The sequence below is a fragment of the Belonocnema kinseyi genome, chromosome 8 (assembly GCF_010883055.1).
Source record: "Belonocnema kinseyi isolate 2016_QV_RU_SX_M_011 chromosome 8, B_treatae_v1, whole genome shotgun sequence".
Lineage (NCBI taxonomy): Eukaryota > Metazoa > Arthropoda > Insecta > Hymenoptera > Cynipidae > Belonocnema > Belonocnema kinseyi.
In genome coordinates, this window is record NC_046664.1 from 85,122,871 (window position 1) to 85,137,328 (window position 14,458).

At 29.9% G+C, this 14,458-nt stretch overlaps 1 protein-coding gene across 1 annotated transcript in view; it reads right to left on the bottom strand.

Moving 5' to 3' along the window:
• Positions 1-14,458, bottom strand: part of LOC117178580 (collagen alpha-1(I) chain-like) — a 120,582-nt gene that overhangs the window by 9,533 nt on the left and 96,591 nt on the right. The window contains exons 21-26 of the mRNA XM_033370007.1: positions 10,001-10,206; positions 4,071-4,130; positions 3,869-3,967; positions 3,582-3,716; positions 3,415-3,467; positions 3,190-3,285 (exon numbers count right to left, since the gene is read on the bottom strand). Of these exons, the coding sequence (XP_033225898.1) occupies positions 3,190-3,285; positions 3,415-3,467; positions 3,582-3,716; positions 3,869-3,967; positions 4,071-4,130; positions 10,001-10,206 (649 nt within the window). The remainder of the gene's footprint in view (positions 1-3,189; positions 3,286-3,414; positions 3,468-3,581; positions 3,717-3,868; positions 3,968-4,070; positions 4,131-10,000; positions 10,207-14,458) is intronic.

Here is a 14,458-nt window from a genome sequence, read left to right on the forward strand (position 1 = left end):
GAGATAGTGAATCTGGTTTTCCAAAGCGGCATCAATCTCTCTATGCACCCAACTATTTGCGGATGAACCATTAAGATTTCCAAAAGACAGATGATAAGTCTAGGGGATGTCGAATCGAAAGCTTTCCGATAAGCAATCCAGGTTCAATTGCCCGAACAATCCTATCATTTAGGATAGCTGTGAATATCTTATAAAGCGTGTTCAGGCAAGTTATTGGCCTGTAATTCTTCGGGTCAGCTAAGTTGCCTATTTTCGGCAGAAGTATTGTGCGCCCTTCCACTAACCACTCTGGAATCGGCTCTTCCGACTTCAAATATGAGGTGAAAATACGGGGCAAAAGCTGATGGGTTGAAGAAAACTTCTTCCACCAGAAGGTTTTGATACAATCTGGTCCCGGTGCGGAATAGTTCTTCATCCCTCTTAATACTTTTCTTCACCTCCTCCGTAGTGATGGGTGGGCATTCTTTATCAGGTGTTATGAGGGCAACACATAACTCCTTGAAGCTCTTTATATTTTCTAAGTCTTTGTCCAGTCTATGCTGAACTTCGTAGACATCTCTCCAAAATACTTCGACCTCCTCTGGTTTGGGTGGGTGTTCGACAGTAACTGGAGGGTCTTGGAAGAGTCGAGATGGGTCAGAGAGAAACTGTTGATTTTCTCTGACCCACCTCTCCCTTCGCTCTAGACTTCTCTTAGCGTCAGATAGTATCCGTATTCTCTCAACAATATGCTGCGTGATGGTCAGCAGCTTTGACTTGTTAAGTGTGTGATAACGGGTCCGGAGTTCGCGCGCGAACTTTCGAACCTTGGCGGTAAAATTCCTGTCAGATGTGATGTAGTCAATCGCGCACTGAATGCGGTACGCGTACTGTCTTGCGCAGCCTATCTTTATGGCAAGTTGATGCATTCGTCTTTTGGTCTTATGATCAGCCGTTGGTTTTGTTTTACGGTTCGCATCGGTCAAAGCTCTCGCTGCATTATACACACAATAATTGATAGCCCAGAGGTCGGATTCTCCGGAAAAATGTCCACGAAAATCGTCATCCATTTCAGCCAGATCTTTAGGCTTGAGAGAAACCTTGGTGTTGATGTTTCTCCGGGTCGTAAAGCATCGCTCTTCATCTATTGGATGTCTGCCCGCGGTTGGTCTTAGTGTCGCCTCTCTTTCTCTGTTGCCGGCTTGTTCTAGCTGTGGTAGAGTAGGCGTTCCGATTACATAGCCCCTTTTACGGAGTAGTTCTGCATGGTTTCGCAGACAAAAATATTAATTACAAGATAGAAACAATAAATCGAAGTAAAAAATATATAAACAAGCAAAGAAACATGTCTATACAAATGAATAAACAAAATAAAAAATAGAGAAAGAAACCAATAAATAAAAAAAAGAAACAAACATATGTAAACAAAAACAGATAAACTAACTTTTTAGATATATAAGTCCACAAACAAATGAAAATTCAAACAAAGAAACACAAAAATATTCAAACAAAAGAAAAAATTGAAACAAAAAAAATAAACCAATAAAAAGTAAATAAATAATTATACAAAGAAGCAAATAAAGCAAACACATACGAGCAAACAAGAAAGCAAAGAACAAAAAAAAATCAAACGAATAAAAAACTGATAAATAAATCTTTTTTTCAAAAACAAAGACAGAAACAAAAAAGTCAAGAAACAAATACATACATATACGAGTTTATGCAAACATATAAATAGATAGACAAAAGAATAAGGAAACAAATAAAGGAACAAATAAAGGAGCAAAGACATAAATATACAAACAAAAAAGAAATAATTTTACAAGAAAGAAGAGAAGTGACAAATATAGAAAGAAGCAAAGAAACATATAAAAAATAAAGAAACAAAATAAGAAATAAAGAAATGAAAGCAATAAATATACAAAAACCATACAAAGAAATACAGTAACGAACAGACAAAAACAAATAAATAGACAAACTAACAAGAAACAAACAAATAATTATACAAACATAATAATTAATAAAAAACATTTCAATCTACAAAAATAGAAATATTCAAACATGAAACACACAAACACATAAATATACAACAAAAAGAAAGAAACTAACAAAAATAACAATCGGAGAAACATACTAATAAAAAACTGATAAATAAATATATAAACAAATATACAAAGAAAGAAACAAATACATATATATGCAAACAAAATAACAAATAAACCAATAAATATACGAAAAAAGAAACAAACATAAGAAGAAATTCAGTCAGAAAAAGATCAAAACAAATTAAAGGACAAACTAACAAATAAAAATACAAATAATAAATGAATAAATATTCAAACAAAGAAATACATTTTTAAAATATAGAAAAAAATAAAGAAACTATCAAAAAGTGAACAATCGAAGAATAAAACAAATAAGAAACAAAGAAATAGTTACAAAAACAAATAAAGCTAAAAACACAATCAAACAAAAATCAAACAAACAAATAAAATCTAATAAATAAATATATAAACAAATAAAAAACGAAACGAACAAATGCAAAAAATCACAGAAAAAGAGACAATAAAGAAACAAAAATATAAAAGAAAGGGAAAAAACTAATAAACAAAAAAGAAAACGATAAAAAAACAAAAACAAATAGATAAAATACATAAATATGCAAAAATCGAAATAAATCAATGTACAAACGAAAAGGGAAATAAATAAAGAAACAAAAAAGAAAATGAATAAATAAACAAAGAATAAATCAATCAACTTACAAGCAACAAAAACGACGAATCATATAAACAAACATATGAACAAACAAATAAACTAAGAAATGAAATAACTTGTATAAATAAAGCAAAAAATATATGGGGAGCGAATTAATAAATAAGCTAAATAAGAAATAAAGAAAGAAACCAAGAAATATACAAACAAACAAAACAAATAAACTAAAAACAACGATCAAATAAACAACCCAATAAAAAATAAATAAATATACAAAGAAACAAATAAAGGAAAACAAACAAATTAATAAAAAGTCAAACAAGCCAATAAATATATGTATAACAAATTTTTTAAATTGATTTCAGAATTAAAAATTATATATTGGTAGGAAAAACATTGACAAAATGTTAGTTTGTATAAATAAAAAGTTAGCTTTGATAGTAAATTATTATTTCCTGGAATCCTAAAAATTCATCTGATTCGTTAAAATTTACTCACATCGGGAGCAGGAGAACCGGAAATGTCTGAACGTGATCCAGAATATACTACAGAATTTACTCGATTACTTTCGCCAGGAACAATTTCGGATGATTGCTAGAAAAAAATATTGAACATTCGAATGAAAAAAATAGAAATAAAAAAATAGTAAAAAATGCAGTAATTATTAATGATCATAAACTCAATATATATTTGATTATTTTAATTATAACAATATATCCGTACTTCACTTCTTGGTTGTTCTGTTCCTGGTTCCAGATTCTCTAAAGAGTCTGAATCTGTAAATTGCAGAAAAAACAGGACACTCATTCGGAATACAATTTTTCAGGCAATTCGTATTTATTATTATTATATTTATTCATAAACGAACTAAATTAATATATTTTATTTACCATTCATTGTACAAGGTATAAATTGAGAGCAATCAGAATTTCCCTGAATACATTTACAGAGTGTGCAATTATTTGGTTTCCATTCTTCTCCATCCCTGCGCATAATTCCCTCAAATTCACAAATTAAATCGTCTCCTAAGAAAAAAAAAAGTTTGAAAATTTTCATCAGTACAAAAAGAAAATAGAAATCTTCCTCTAGGAGGAAGTCAAAAAATAAGATTGAAAATCAAACTTTAAAAAAACGTATTCAAGAACTCATTTTACAAATTAAAAATTTGCAAAAATACCCCTTTCGGATTTGAAGGTCGTAACTGGTACTGTTTCTGTAGAATAATTAGGCCTCGACGACACTGGCACAATAGTGGATTCTGGAAACCTCGGTCGTCCTAATTATTACAAACTATTATTATTTCATTTTAAAAATAAATGGAACTTCCTTTTAACAAATTTTTAATATTTGTATTTAATAAGATAATTAAGATTCTATACCATAATTTACAGGCCCTGTATAAGTTGGCGATCCTGTCTGCGTTTCAACTGTTGATGTTTCTGAAAATTAATAACAACATTTTTAAATTAGATTTTTTTTAAAAAAGATCTCCTTCCACTCCACTGGGAACCGAATCACAGAACTCCCAATTGCCGTTCGGGTGCTTTCCCATTAAGCTACAAGAGAGATGGAAAGTAATTTGTATTATCATCAGAGAATAACAGAATTTCCTAACGCCTTTACAGACTGGATAGTGCGAACGGAGATATTTTTTCAGAAGAAATTTAATTTAAAAAAATTGTAATTCAGCTACATCTAGTCTGTAAAGACGTTGAGAAATTCTGTTATTCTCCAATGATAATACAGATTTCTTGAAAAATATTATTAGTAACACCTGGCATAATAATGCGGTTATTTCTAAAAACGGATTTTTCTCTCGATCTTTGTGGTAGCTTAATGGAAAAGCACCTGACCGGAAATCGGAAGTTCTGCGGTTCGATTTCCAGAGAAGCGAAAGGAGAAGATTCTTTTTTCAGAAAAAATTTGATTAAGAAATTTGTAATTCACTGCTCCATCTAGTCTGTAAAGACGTTGAGAAATTCTGTTATTCTCTGATGATAATACAGATTTCTTGAAAAATTCGACTAGTAACACCTGGCATAATAATGCGGTTATTTCTAAAAAGGGATTTTTCTCTAGATCTTTGTAGTAGCTTAATGGAAAAGCACCCGACCGGAAATCGGAAGTTCTGCGGTTCGATTTCCAGAGGAGCGAAAGGAGAAGATTCTTTTTTCAGAAAAAATTTGATTAAGAATTTTGTAATTCATAGCTCCATCTGGTCTGTAACAATAAAGAATTTAACAAGTTTAACAATAAAGAATAATTAATCAATCTTGGATGAAGTGTGTATCGGTACCCAAAATTTACGAGCATCTCCAATTAACTGTTTGTCACGAATATTTGTAGTGATTAAAAATAAGAATTGTGACAGTAATAACTGACATTTTTATTGATTGTTTGAGCAACTGGTAGGACGTTTAAAGGACGAGGAAGCATATTCAAGAAACTTCCGGTACTGTATACCGAATTAATTGATTCGTAACACGATTCACAACTGTAACTGTCCAGAATTAACAGCCATTAATCGAAAAGGGTCAAACGACAGTCTGTATGCTTCTCATTGTAGATCATGATCTCGTCTGTTATTTTACGTCATGATTTAGTACCCCGAATTGCGACTTATTTCCAAGAAACACTCTTCCCAATAGCCTCATAGTTTTATATTTATTATTTACTTTTAATTTTTCCATTCTTTTTCTTCATAAAATAAATAAAACATTATTCATTATCAATTCCTCAATTATATTGATTAAAATTAAATACACAAGAACTATTTTTTATTTAATCAGGTAATAAACCAGAAATTAAATTAAAATAAATAAAATGAAAATAATTAAAATTTCCAATTGTTAATTTTTTCTCTTTAAAAATTGTTAAATTATTAAATTTTTTAATCTTGAAGGGGTCCAGTTTGAGATTGCATAATTAGTTTTAGAATTATGAACTCATTTAAATAAATAAATGTGCAGTTTAAATAACATAATATACATTTTTTCGTTTTTTAATGTTTAAACAAACTTTTATTCTTTATCTTTTCTAGCATCGTAATTGGCTAACTATAGAATTATTCGGACTCCTTCAATTCGAATTGTCCTCGGAGAAAATTATTTTTAAATAACTAAATTTCTGTCAGATTTATGAATATTACTGACAATTTTTCTGCATAAGATTATAAGAAACTTAGAAAAAATTTGTTTAAAAATTTCAGAAAAAAAGTATTTTAAAAAAATTATAAAATCGGAAAATTGGCATATTAATCCAAATTTATCAGAATTCAAAGATTACAAATTTTTTCAAAAATTTATGTTCTTCGGGTTTATTATCTTTTTTACCGCAAATTTACATTTTCAAACCAAAATTACTAGATTTGAAATAATATTTAACATTTAAAAACTTTAGGTTATGTTGGCGTATTTTATCTAAAATGTGTTTTATAAACATCTAATGATTTTTTTTAAATAATAAAATTTACAAGTTTCAATAATTTTGGATTGTGTTAGTGTGTTTCGTTGGAAAATTTAATTTTGGAATAAAAAATCAATCAAATAAAAAAAATTAATAATTTTTAAACAATTTTAGGTTACGTTGGAATTTTGCACCGAAAATCAGTATTTTTTGTAAAAAATCATTAGATAAAACAAGAACATAATTTTTTAAAACAATTTTAGGTTACGTTCGCGTTTTACACCAAAAATTGGTATTTTCAATCAAAAATCATTCAATGATTTTTATTTAAGATAATCAAATTTACAAGCTTTGAAATATTCGGATTATATTAGTTTTTATTGTAGGAAATTCAAAATTATATTGAAAAATAATTAGATTTCATAGATAATTAATAATGTTTAAACAATTTCAGGTTAGATTGACGATTTGAAATCAGTATTTTTGGTAAAAAATCAGAAGATTTAAAAAAAGATTAAACTTTTTTTGCACACTTCTAGGTTATGCTAACCTATTTTCACTGGAAATATCGATATAGATTCTTATTTGACACAATAAAATTTACAAGCTTTAACAATTGCGGATTGTACTGACAGTGTTTTTCATCAAAAATTGAAATATCTATACCGTAAATATTAGACTTAAAAGAAGATTCATAATATTTTAACAATGTTAGGTTGCGTTGGTCTTCAATAATCAAAACTTGTATTTTCAAAAAAAATTTTTTTTTAATTCCTACATAACCTAAAATGGATAAAAATTATGAATTTTCTTTCTTACTTAATTTGAATCAGTTATCATTTTTTCTAATTTTAATCAGAGACAAAATTATAACTGATTCAAATTAATTAGTATTTTTAATACAAAACCATTGGGTTTTAAAAAAGATGCCAAATTTTTTGACAATTTTAGGTTACGATCGCGTCTTTGCCGAAAAAAGGTATAAATTTCGCAGATTTACAATTGCGGGACAATTTCAGGTTAGTTTAACATCTGTCAATGAAAATCGATATTATAAAAACATAATAATAATAATAATAAATGAAAATTATATGCTGAGAGTGAATGTATATTTAAAGTTCAAGAATTTTTAGTATAATTAGCAGCTGGTGTAAACCGGGAAAGTGACCTAGAAAATAATGACAAAAGAAGCGATAAAAGCTTAATTCGAACGATTCTCCCAAGTAAGATGATCCGTGATACGTACGTACATATGCAATATAATTTGCGAGTTCGCGTGACACGCTAGAATTTTAATGACTGAAATAGTACTACTGAGAAAGTTTATTAAAAGTAATAACGAGGGTTGTGCATACATCTCTCTGTTCTTGAAAGATTAAATAGCCTCTCTACTCTCTACAATCAGAGCCGGCTTTTTAGGTCACAGGCCGCCCTTTTTAGACCACCTGATCAAACCACCCTCAAATTTGCCGCCCTTTTTTAATTTTCTTTACTTGGTTCTTCTCTATTGCCAGCCCCGAATTTAGGTCTCGGGCAAACCTAAAGTTTATGCCCCTATTAAGCCGCCCTTTTTAGGCCACCCTGAACCGCTCTTAAAATTTTCTGCCCTTTTTCAATATTCATGAATGATTGATATCTCCAGAGCTGTCTTTAGGTTTTCGGCCACCCTAGGCCACCCTCAAAATTAACGCCCTTTTTAAGCCACCCGTTTTAATTATCATTGATACTGGATTATCTCCAGAACCGAGTATAGGTCTCAGACCAACCTGAAGTATACCGCCCTTTTTAGGCTGACCGTGCCACCCCCAAAATTGTCGCCCTTTTTTATTTATTATTAATAATTCATTACTATTTCCAAAGCCAAATTTAGATCTCAGGCCGTAAAAGGCCACTCTAAAAATGACCATCCTTTTTAGCCCACCCTGATTAACCTAGAAAATTGCCGCCCTTTTTCAATTTTCTTAACTTCTTGTTTTCGATTTTAGAGTTTCCAAGCGAAGAAAAAGACAAACCGAGAGAAAACAGACCTGTTTGTTAATATCTAAAACATTTAAGTCACCATAGGCACCCAGAAATTTTACGCCCTTTTTCAAATTTCTTACTACTTTATTAATATCTCGAGAGCGATATTTAGGTCACCGGCCGCCCTAGACCATTCTAAAATTGTTGTGTCTTTTAAAACTCCCTTTTTAGGACGCCCTGAACCATCCTCAAATTCGCGGCCCTTTTTTAATTTATCATTAGTACTTTATTATTATTCCCAGACTTAAATTAAGGTCTCAGGGCGCCTTAGTCTCAATCGCTCAATTTTCTTGACTCAATTTTTCGATTGCAGAGCTGACAAGCAAGAAAAAATACCATACGAGTGAAAAAGACGTGTTCTGTGAAAATACTAATAATAATAAATGTCAATCCACCGTGCCGCCCATAGAAATTGACCGCCCTTTCTAAATGTTCATTTTATACTTTCTTTCGATTGCATAGTTTGCAAGAAAAAAAATACAATAAAAATGAAAAAGACGTGTTCTGCAATAATAAAAAAATCCAAGCCACCTTAGGCCACCCTTAACATTTTCTGCCCTTTTTCAATTTTCATTACTAATATTTGTCGAGTACAGAGTTAGCAAGCAAAAAAAAACAATTAAAAAAAGAAGTGTTCTGTAACAATAATAAAATGCTAGACCGCCCTTAAAAATTTTCCGCCCTCAAAAAATTTTTATTTGTGATTTTTGTCAATTGCAGAGTTAAAAAGGGAAAAAAAGATAATACCAACTGTGCAATATTAGAAATGCTATCGGCTCTTATGGGAACTCAAGTACCTACTATGTCGCCAAAGAAAGAATCGGAACGATGATAGTACACATGAAGAGGAAGTTACTTTGACGATATAAGCCGCGGCAAAAAGCAAACTACTTGAGTCTCTGACCAACACCCCTGCATTAAACCAATATCAATCAATTCAATTAATCAATAAAAAAATTATTATCTAAAAATGAAGAATTTCAACACTCTAAAGTATTAGTCTCTAGTTTGCAATAATTAGTTTATAGCACATGGACTTTAAACTTTTTAACAAACATTTAAACTTTTTAACAGAAAATGTAATTTAATTATCTTTCAGAAAGATTTGACTGGAAGAGTTGAGTTTTAAATGCGCTATTCTGAGATGGGAGCCTTAAAACTAGTAACCAATGGACTTAAATTAAGACGATATTTTTGGTTACATTAAGCATTTATTTTGGCCTAATTTAAGAATCTATTTCGGTTTAAATTGAGTTCATATAATGGCTTAAATTAAGCCTCTATTTTGACTTAAAGTAAGCCTAAATTTTGAAATCATTTAAACCTCCATTTGGAATTGAAATAGGCCTCTATTTCAGCTTCATTTAAACCATTATTTTCGCTTCAATTTTATCTCTATTTTGGCTTGATTAAAGTTAAAATTTAGGGTTCATTTAAATTAAAATTGAGGCTTAATTGAAGTCAAAGTCCTAGCTCAATTCAAGTCAAAATAAAGGCTTAATTTAAATCAACCTACAGGCACAATTCAAGTCAAATTACAAACTTAATTGAAGTCATAATAAAGGCCTAATTTAAGACAACATCGATGCTTAATTCAAGTAAAAATGTGGAATTGATTCAAGTGAAGAAAGATACTTAATTTAAGTAAAAAAGTGACCTAATTCAATTAAAAAAGACTTGATTCAATCCAAAATAAGGGCTTGATTTAAGTCATCCTTGAAGCCCAAATCAAGTCTAACATACAAGCTTAATTTAAGTCTGGTCCTAATTCAAGTAAAAAAAGAGACCTAATTCAAGCCAAAAAGAGCCTTCATTCGATTTAGAATAGAGACTTAATTTAAGTCAAAATAAGGGCTTAATTTAAACAATTTTGAAAACTCACCATTTTCTTCGTCATAGTCTTCGTAGTAATCCTCATATTCAGAATACAAATCTGAATTGACGGTTTGGTGATGTTGAACAGGTTTAGGACGATGTCTTTTAACTTTGGTCTTGGCAGACTCCATCTGGGCCAAATTCTGGACCACGAGGAACCCTGCGACCAGAAGGATGGTCCTTTTCCTCATTGGGGTTTGCTCTCGAGGATGTCTTCACTCTTCACGCGTCACTTCCTGATTCCTCCACTATAACTGAAGCCTAGAGCCGACCCGCCTCTGACTGAGGCTGAGGGCAACTAGACATCTAACAACCGACGTATCATCTATTTAGCAGATGCAGCCACTGCAGGGGAGGTCATCATCCTCCAAGCAAAACGCGGCCCCTCTTCTTGCATCTTTTCGCAAACCACCCACTCTTCTTCGCCTTTTCCGAGATATTAGATCATTAATATCTACTAGTTGGGTGTCTAAAAAAAAGAACAGTTTGAATTTTCTTTTGAGGAATGGCTCGTGTTGTGCAATTCTTCCCAAAAGATTAGTCAAATTAGGTGACATGTCACTGAAAAAAGATTTTGTAGCCTATTTATTATAGCACTTAAAATATTTAAATTCAAAAATGTAGTCATTCTAGTCGATTTCTAATCAAATCTATCCTATTCTAATTCAGACTAGATTCGAAAAAGATTCGAGGCGAAATTCGAGAAGAAGTTCAAGACGACATTCGAGACGAAGTTCTAGACGACATTCGAAACGAAATTCGTGACGACATCAGAGACGTAGTTCGAGATGACATTCGAGAAGAAGTTCGAGACGATATTCGAGACGAAAATCGATGCAAGATGCAAGACCTGAAAATTTGCAGTTTTTTCTCAATTTAACAACTTTCCTTGTTTCTTTGGCTAACCAATTAAAAAATTAGATCAGAAATACAAATGAATAATTATTTCTTAAATATCACCCCCATAAGTATGTTTTATATGGTAGCAAAAAAATTCCACAAGTGAAAAATTAGGGTTTGCTAGTTTCTGACCCTAATTATAATTTTTTTGTGATTTTTTGAAATAAAAATTGTTTCTAATACATAAAGTGCTACTTTCTACTAATACTAACATGATAATATAATTTTTTTTAATTTATTATTGTTTTTAGCGATTTTCTCTTAGACTAGAGATTTAGAAAGTCGCGGTTTTTGTGAATTTTTCAACCTATTTTAAAAAATTTTAAATTAGATCGAAGCAATAGTCAATTAGATTTAACAGATTGTTTAAAAAACTTATTATTGCTTATAGCTAATTGCGAGAAATTTGCGACTTTTTTCTGAAATTTTTTACTTTGCTTTAGCTTTTTAGTTATGAACAAATGCCTCTAGTCATCAGGGGGATTTTTTAAAGACTTGGCGTTGCCAGGGCACTTTTTACAGGCCAGACTGCGCCAGGGTACTTTTTTTGAAGACCTGGCAACGCAACGCAATGCCAGGGTGAATTTTTGAAGGCCTGGCGTCACCTGGGTACATTTTAAAGACAATTTGTATTTTAAAAACGACAAACAAATCATAGATAGTTCTAAAACCTCCAAAACCCCATTTTTTTAGGATTTTCTTGGAGCGATGGGGGGGTATTGATATTTAAAAAGTAATGTTTAATTAATTTTCCAAACCTAATTGTCAGATACAATTTGTACTAAAAGACGCCCAAAAAATTATAGTTAGCACCAAAATCTCCTAAAACTCAATTTTTCAGTTATGGGTTTATCTGGGGGGGGGGGGGGGGGGGGGGGGGGGGTTGATATTTTACATGAGATTTTTTATTCGTGTCTTATGGCTAATTGTCAAATACTCACCTATGGGTTTTTATTCAGGGGGTGATATCTGAAAAGTAATTTTTATGACACATGCAGGAAATTTTAATTGCAGAGAATAAACTTTTGCGATAATTTATGGAAAGTTAACATATATAATTGATTAAATTAGCGTAAATTACCAAGAATTTCTGAAAATTGCCTTAAGTTGATAGACATTTTTTTATTGAATTTGGAGTAATTTATCATGTTACAATAAATTACTTGTAAAATTACCATAAAGTACCAAAAATTTCATAAATTTCCGGAAATTTATAGAAATTTTTTAAGTTGAATCTTGGATAATTTATGGTATTTTAGCAAATTGACCTGTAAAATTGCCATAAATTACCGAAAGTTTCCATACATTTCTTGAAATTTAAACATTTTTAAATTCAATTTTGGGTAATTTAAAGTCAGTTACCATAAATTACCTGTTATATTACCATAAATTACCAAAAATTTCATACATATCCGGAAATTCATAAAAATGTTTAAAGTCGAATTTTTTGTAATTTATGATGAGTTTCCACATTTAGCTGTAAAATTAACAAAAATGTCCATATATTTCCGGAAATTTATGGACACTTTTAAATTAAATTTTGGGTGATTTATGATAAGTTAGTATAAATTACCTGTAAAAGTACCATAAATAACCAAAAATTGTACAAATTTTCGGAAATTTACAAAAACGTTTTTAAGTTGAATTTTTGGTATTTTATGGTAATTTGCCATATGTACTTAAAAGTTACCATAAATGACCGAAAATTTTCGGAAATTTAAAAACATTTTTAATTTTAATTTTGACTAATTTCCGCAAATTTACCATAAATTACCAAAAATTTCATAAATTTCCAGAAATTTATTTAAAAAATTAAAGTCGAATTTTTGGTCATTTGTTATAAGTTTTCACATTTACCTGTAAAATTACCAAAAATAGCCGAAAATGTCCATAAATTTCCGAAAATGTATGGACTTTTTTAATCGAATTTTGGGCTATTTATGGTAAGTTACCATAAATAACCTGTAATATTACCATAAATTTCATGAATTTCCAGAAATTTATTTTAAAAATTACAGTCGAATTTTTTGTAATTTATTATAAGTTTCCACATTTACCTGTAAAATTACCAAAAATAGCCGAAAATGTCCATAAATTTCCGAAAATGTATGGATTTTTTAAATTTAATTTTGGGCTATTAATGGTAAGTTACCATAAATTACCTGTAATATTACCATAAATTTCCGGAAATTGATAAAATGATTAAAATTGAATTTTTGTTAAGTTACTATAAATGACCATGATTTACCAAAAATTTCCAGAAAATTTATTTTAAAAATTTTTTATTGAATTTTGGGTACATCATAATAATTTACCATATTTACCCGTAATATTACCATAAATTACCTCAAAGTTCCATAAAGTTGTGGAAATGTATAGAAATTTTTTAAGTTGAATCTTGGATAATTTATGGTATTTCAGCAAATTGACCTGTAAAATTGCCATAAATTACCTAAAGTTCCCATACATTTCCTGAAATTTAAACATTTTTAAATTGAATTTTGGGCAATTTATTGTCAGTCATCATAAATTACCTGTAATATTACCATAAATTACCAAAAATTTCATACATATCCGGAAATTCATAAAAAAGTTGAAAGTCGAATTTTTTGTAATTTATGATGAGTTTCCACATTTACCTGTGAAATTAACCAAAATGGCCGAAAATGTCCATAAATCACCGAAAATTTTCGGAAATTTAAAAAACATTTTTAATTTTGGCCAATTTCCGGTAAGTTGCCTTAAATCACCTGTCATATTACTATAAATTACCATAATTTCATAAATTTCCGGAAATTTATTTTAAAAATTACAGTCGAATTTTTGGTAATTTATTATAAGTTTCCACATTTACCTGTAAAATTACCAAAAATAGCGGGAAATGTCCATAAATTTCCGAAAATGTATAGACTTTTTAAATCGAATTTTGGGCTATTTATAAGTTACCGTAAATTACCTGTAAAATTACCATAAATAACCAAAAATTTCATAATTTTTCGGAAATTTATGAAAATGCTTAAAGTTGAATTTTTGGTGTTTTATGGTAATTTACCATATTTACTTAAAAATTACCATAAATGACCGAAAAATTTCAGAAATTTATAAACATTTTTAAATTTAATTTTCGCCAATTTATGGCATGTTACCATAAGTTACCTGTAATATAACTATAAATTGCTAAAAATTTCATAAATTTCAGAAAATTTATCAAAATGATTAAAATTGCTGATATTGACGCTTATTCGAGCTTTAGGGGACGAGATCATGAAAATTAAAGGGAAAAAACGGAATATCCTAATCTACAATGCTTGAGACTTTATAAATATAGGCATTAATTTGTGCTAAAAAGATTTGGAAGATATAAATCTTGATTTTATAGAACGCTTTAGTTCTGTTTTTCTAGTGACCTTAATTTCTTTCGCGTTAGGCTGCAAAGAACTCTTCTCCGGATCACACTTGCAGACCATCCTCATTCATTTAGTTGATGATCTCAATCGCAGGCGAAAAGCGTCATTATCAGTTTATCACTAAATAATCAACACACAAATATATATACATATACATA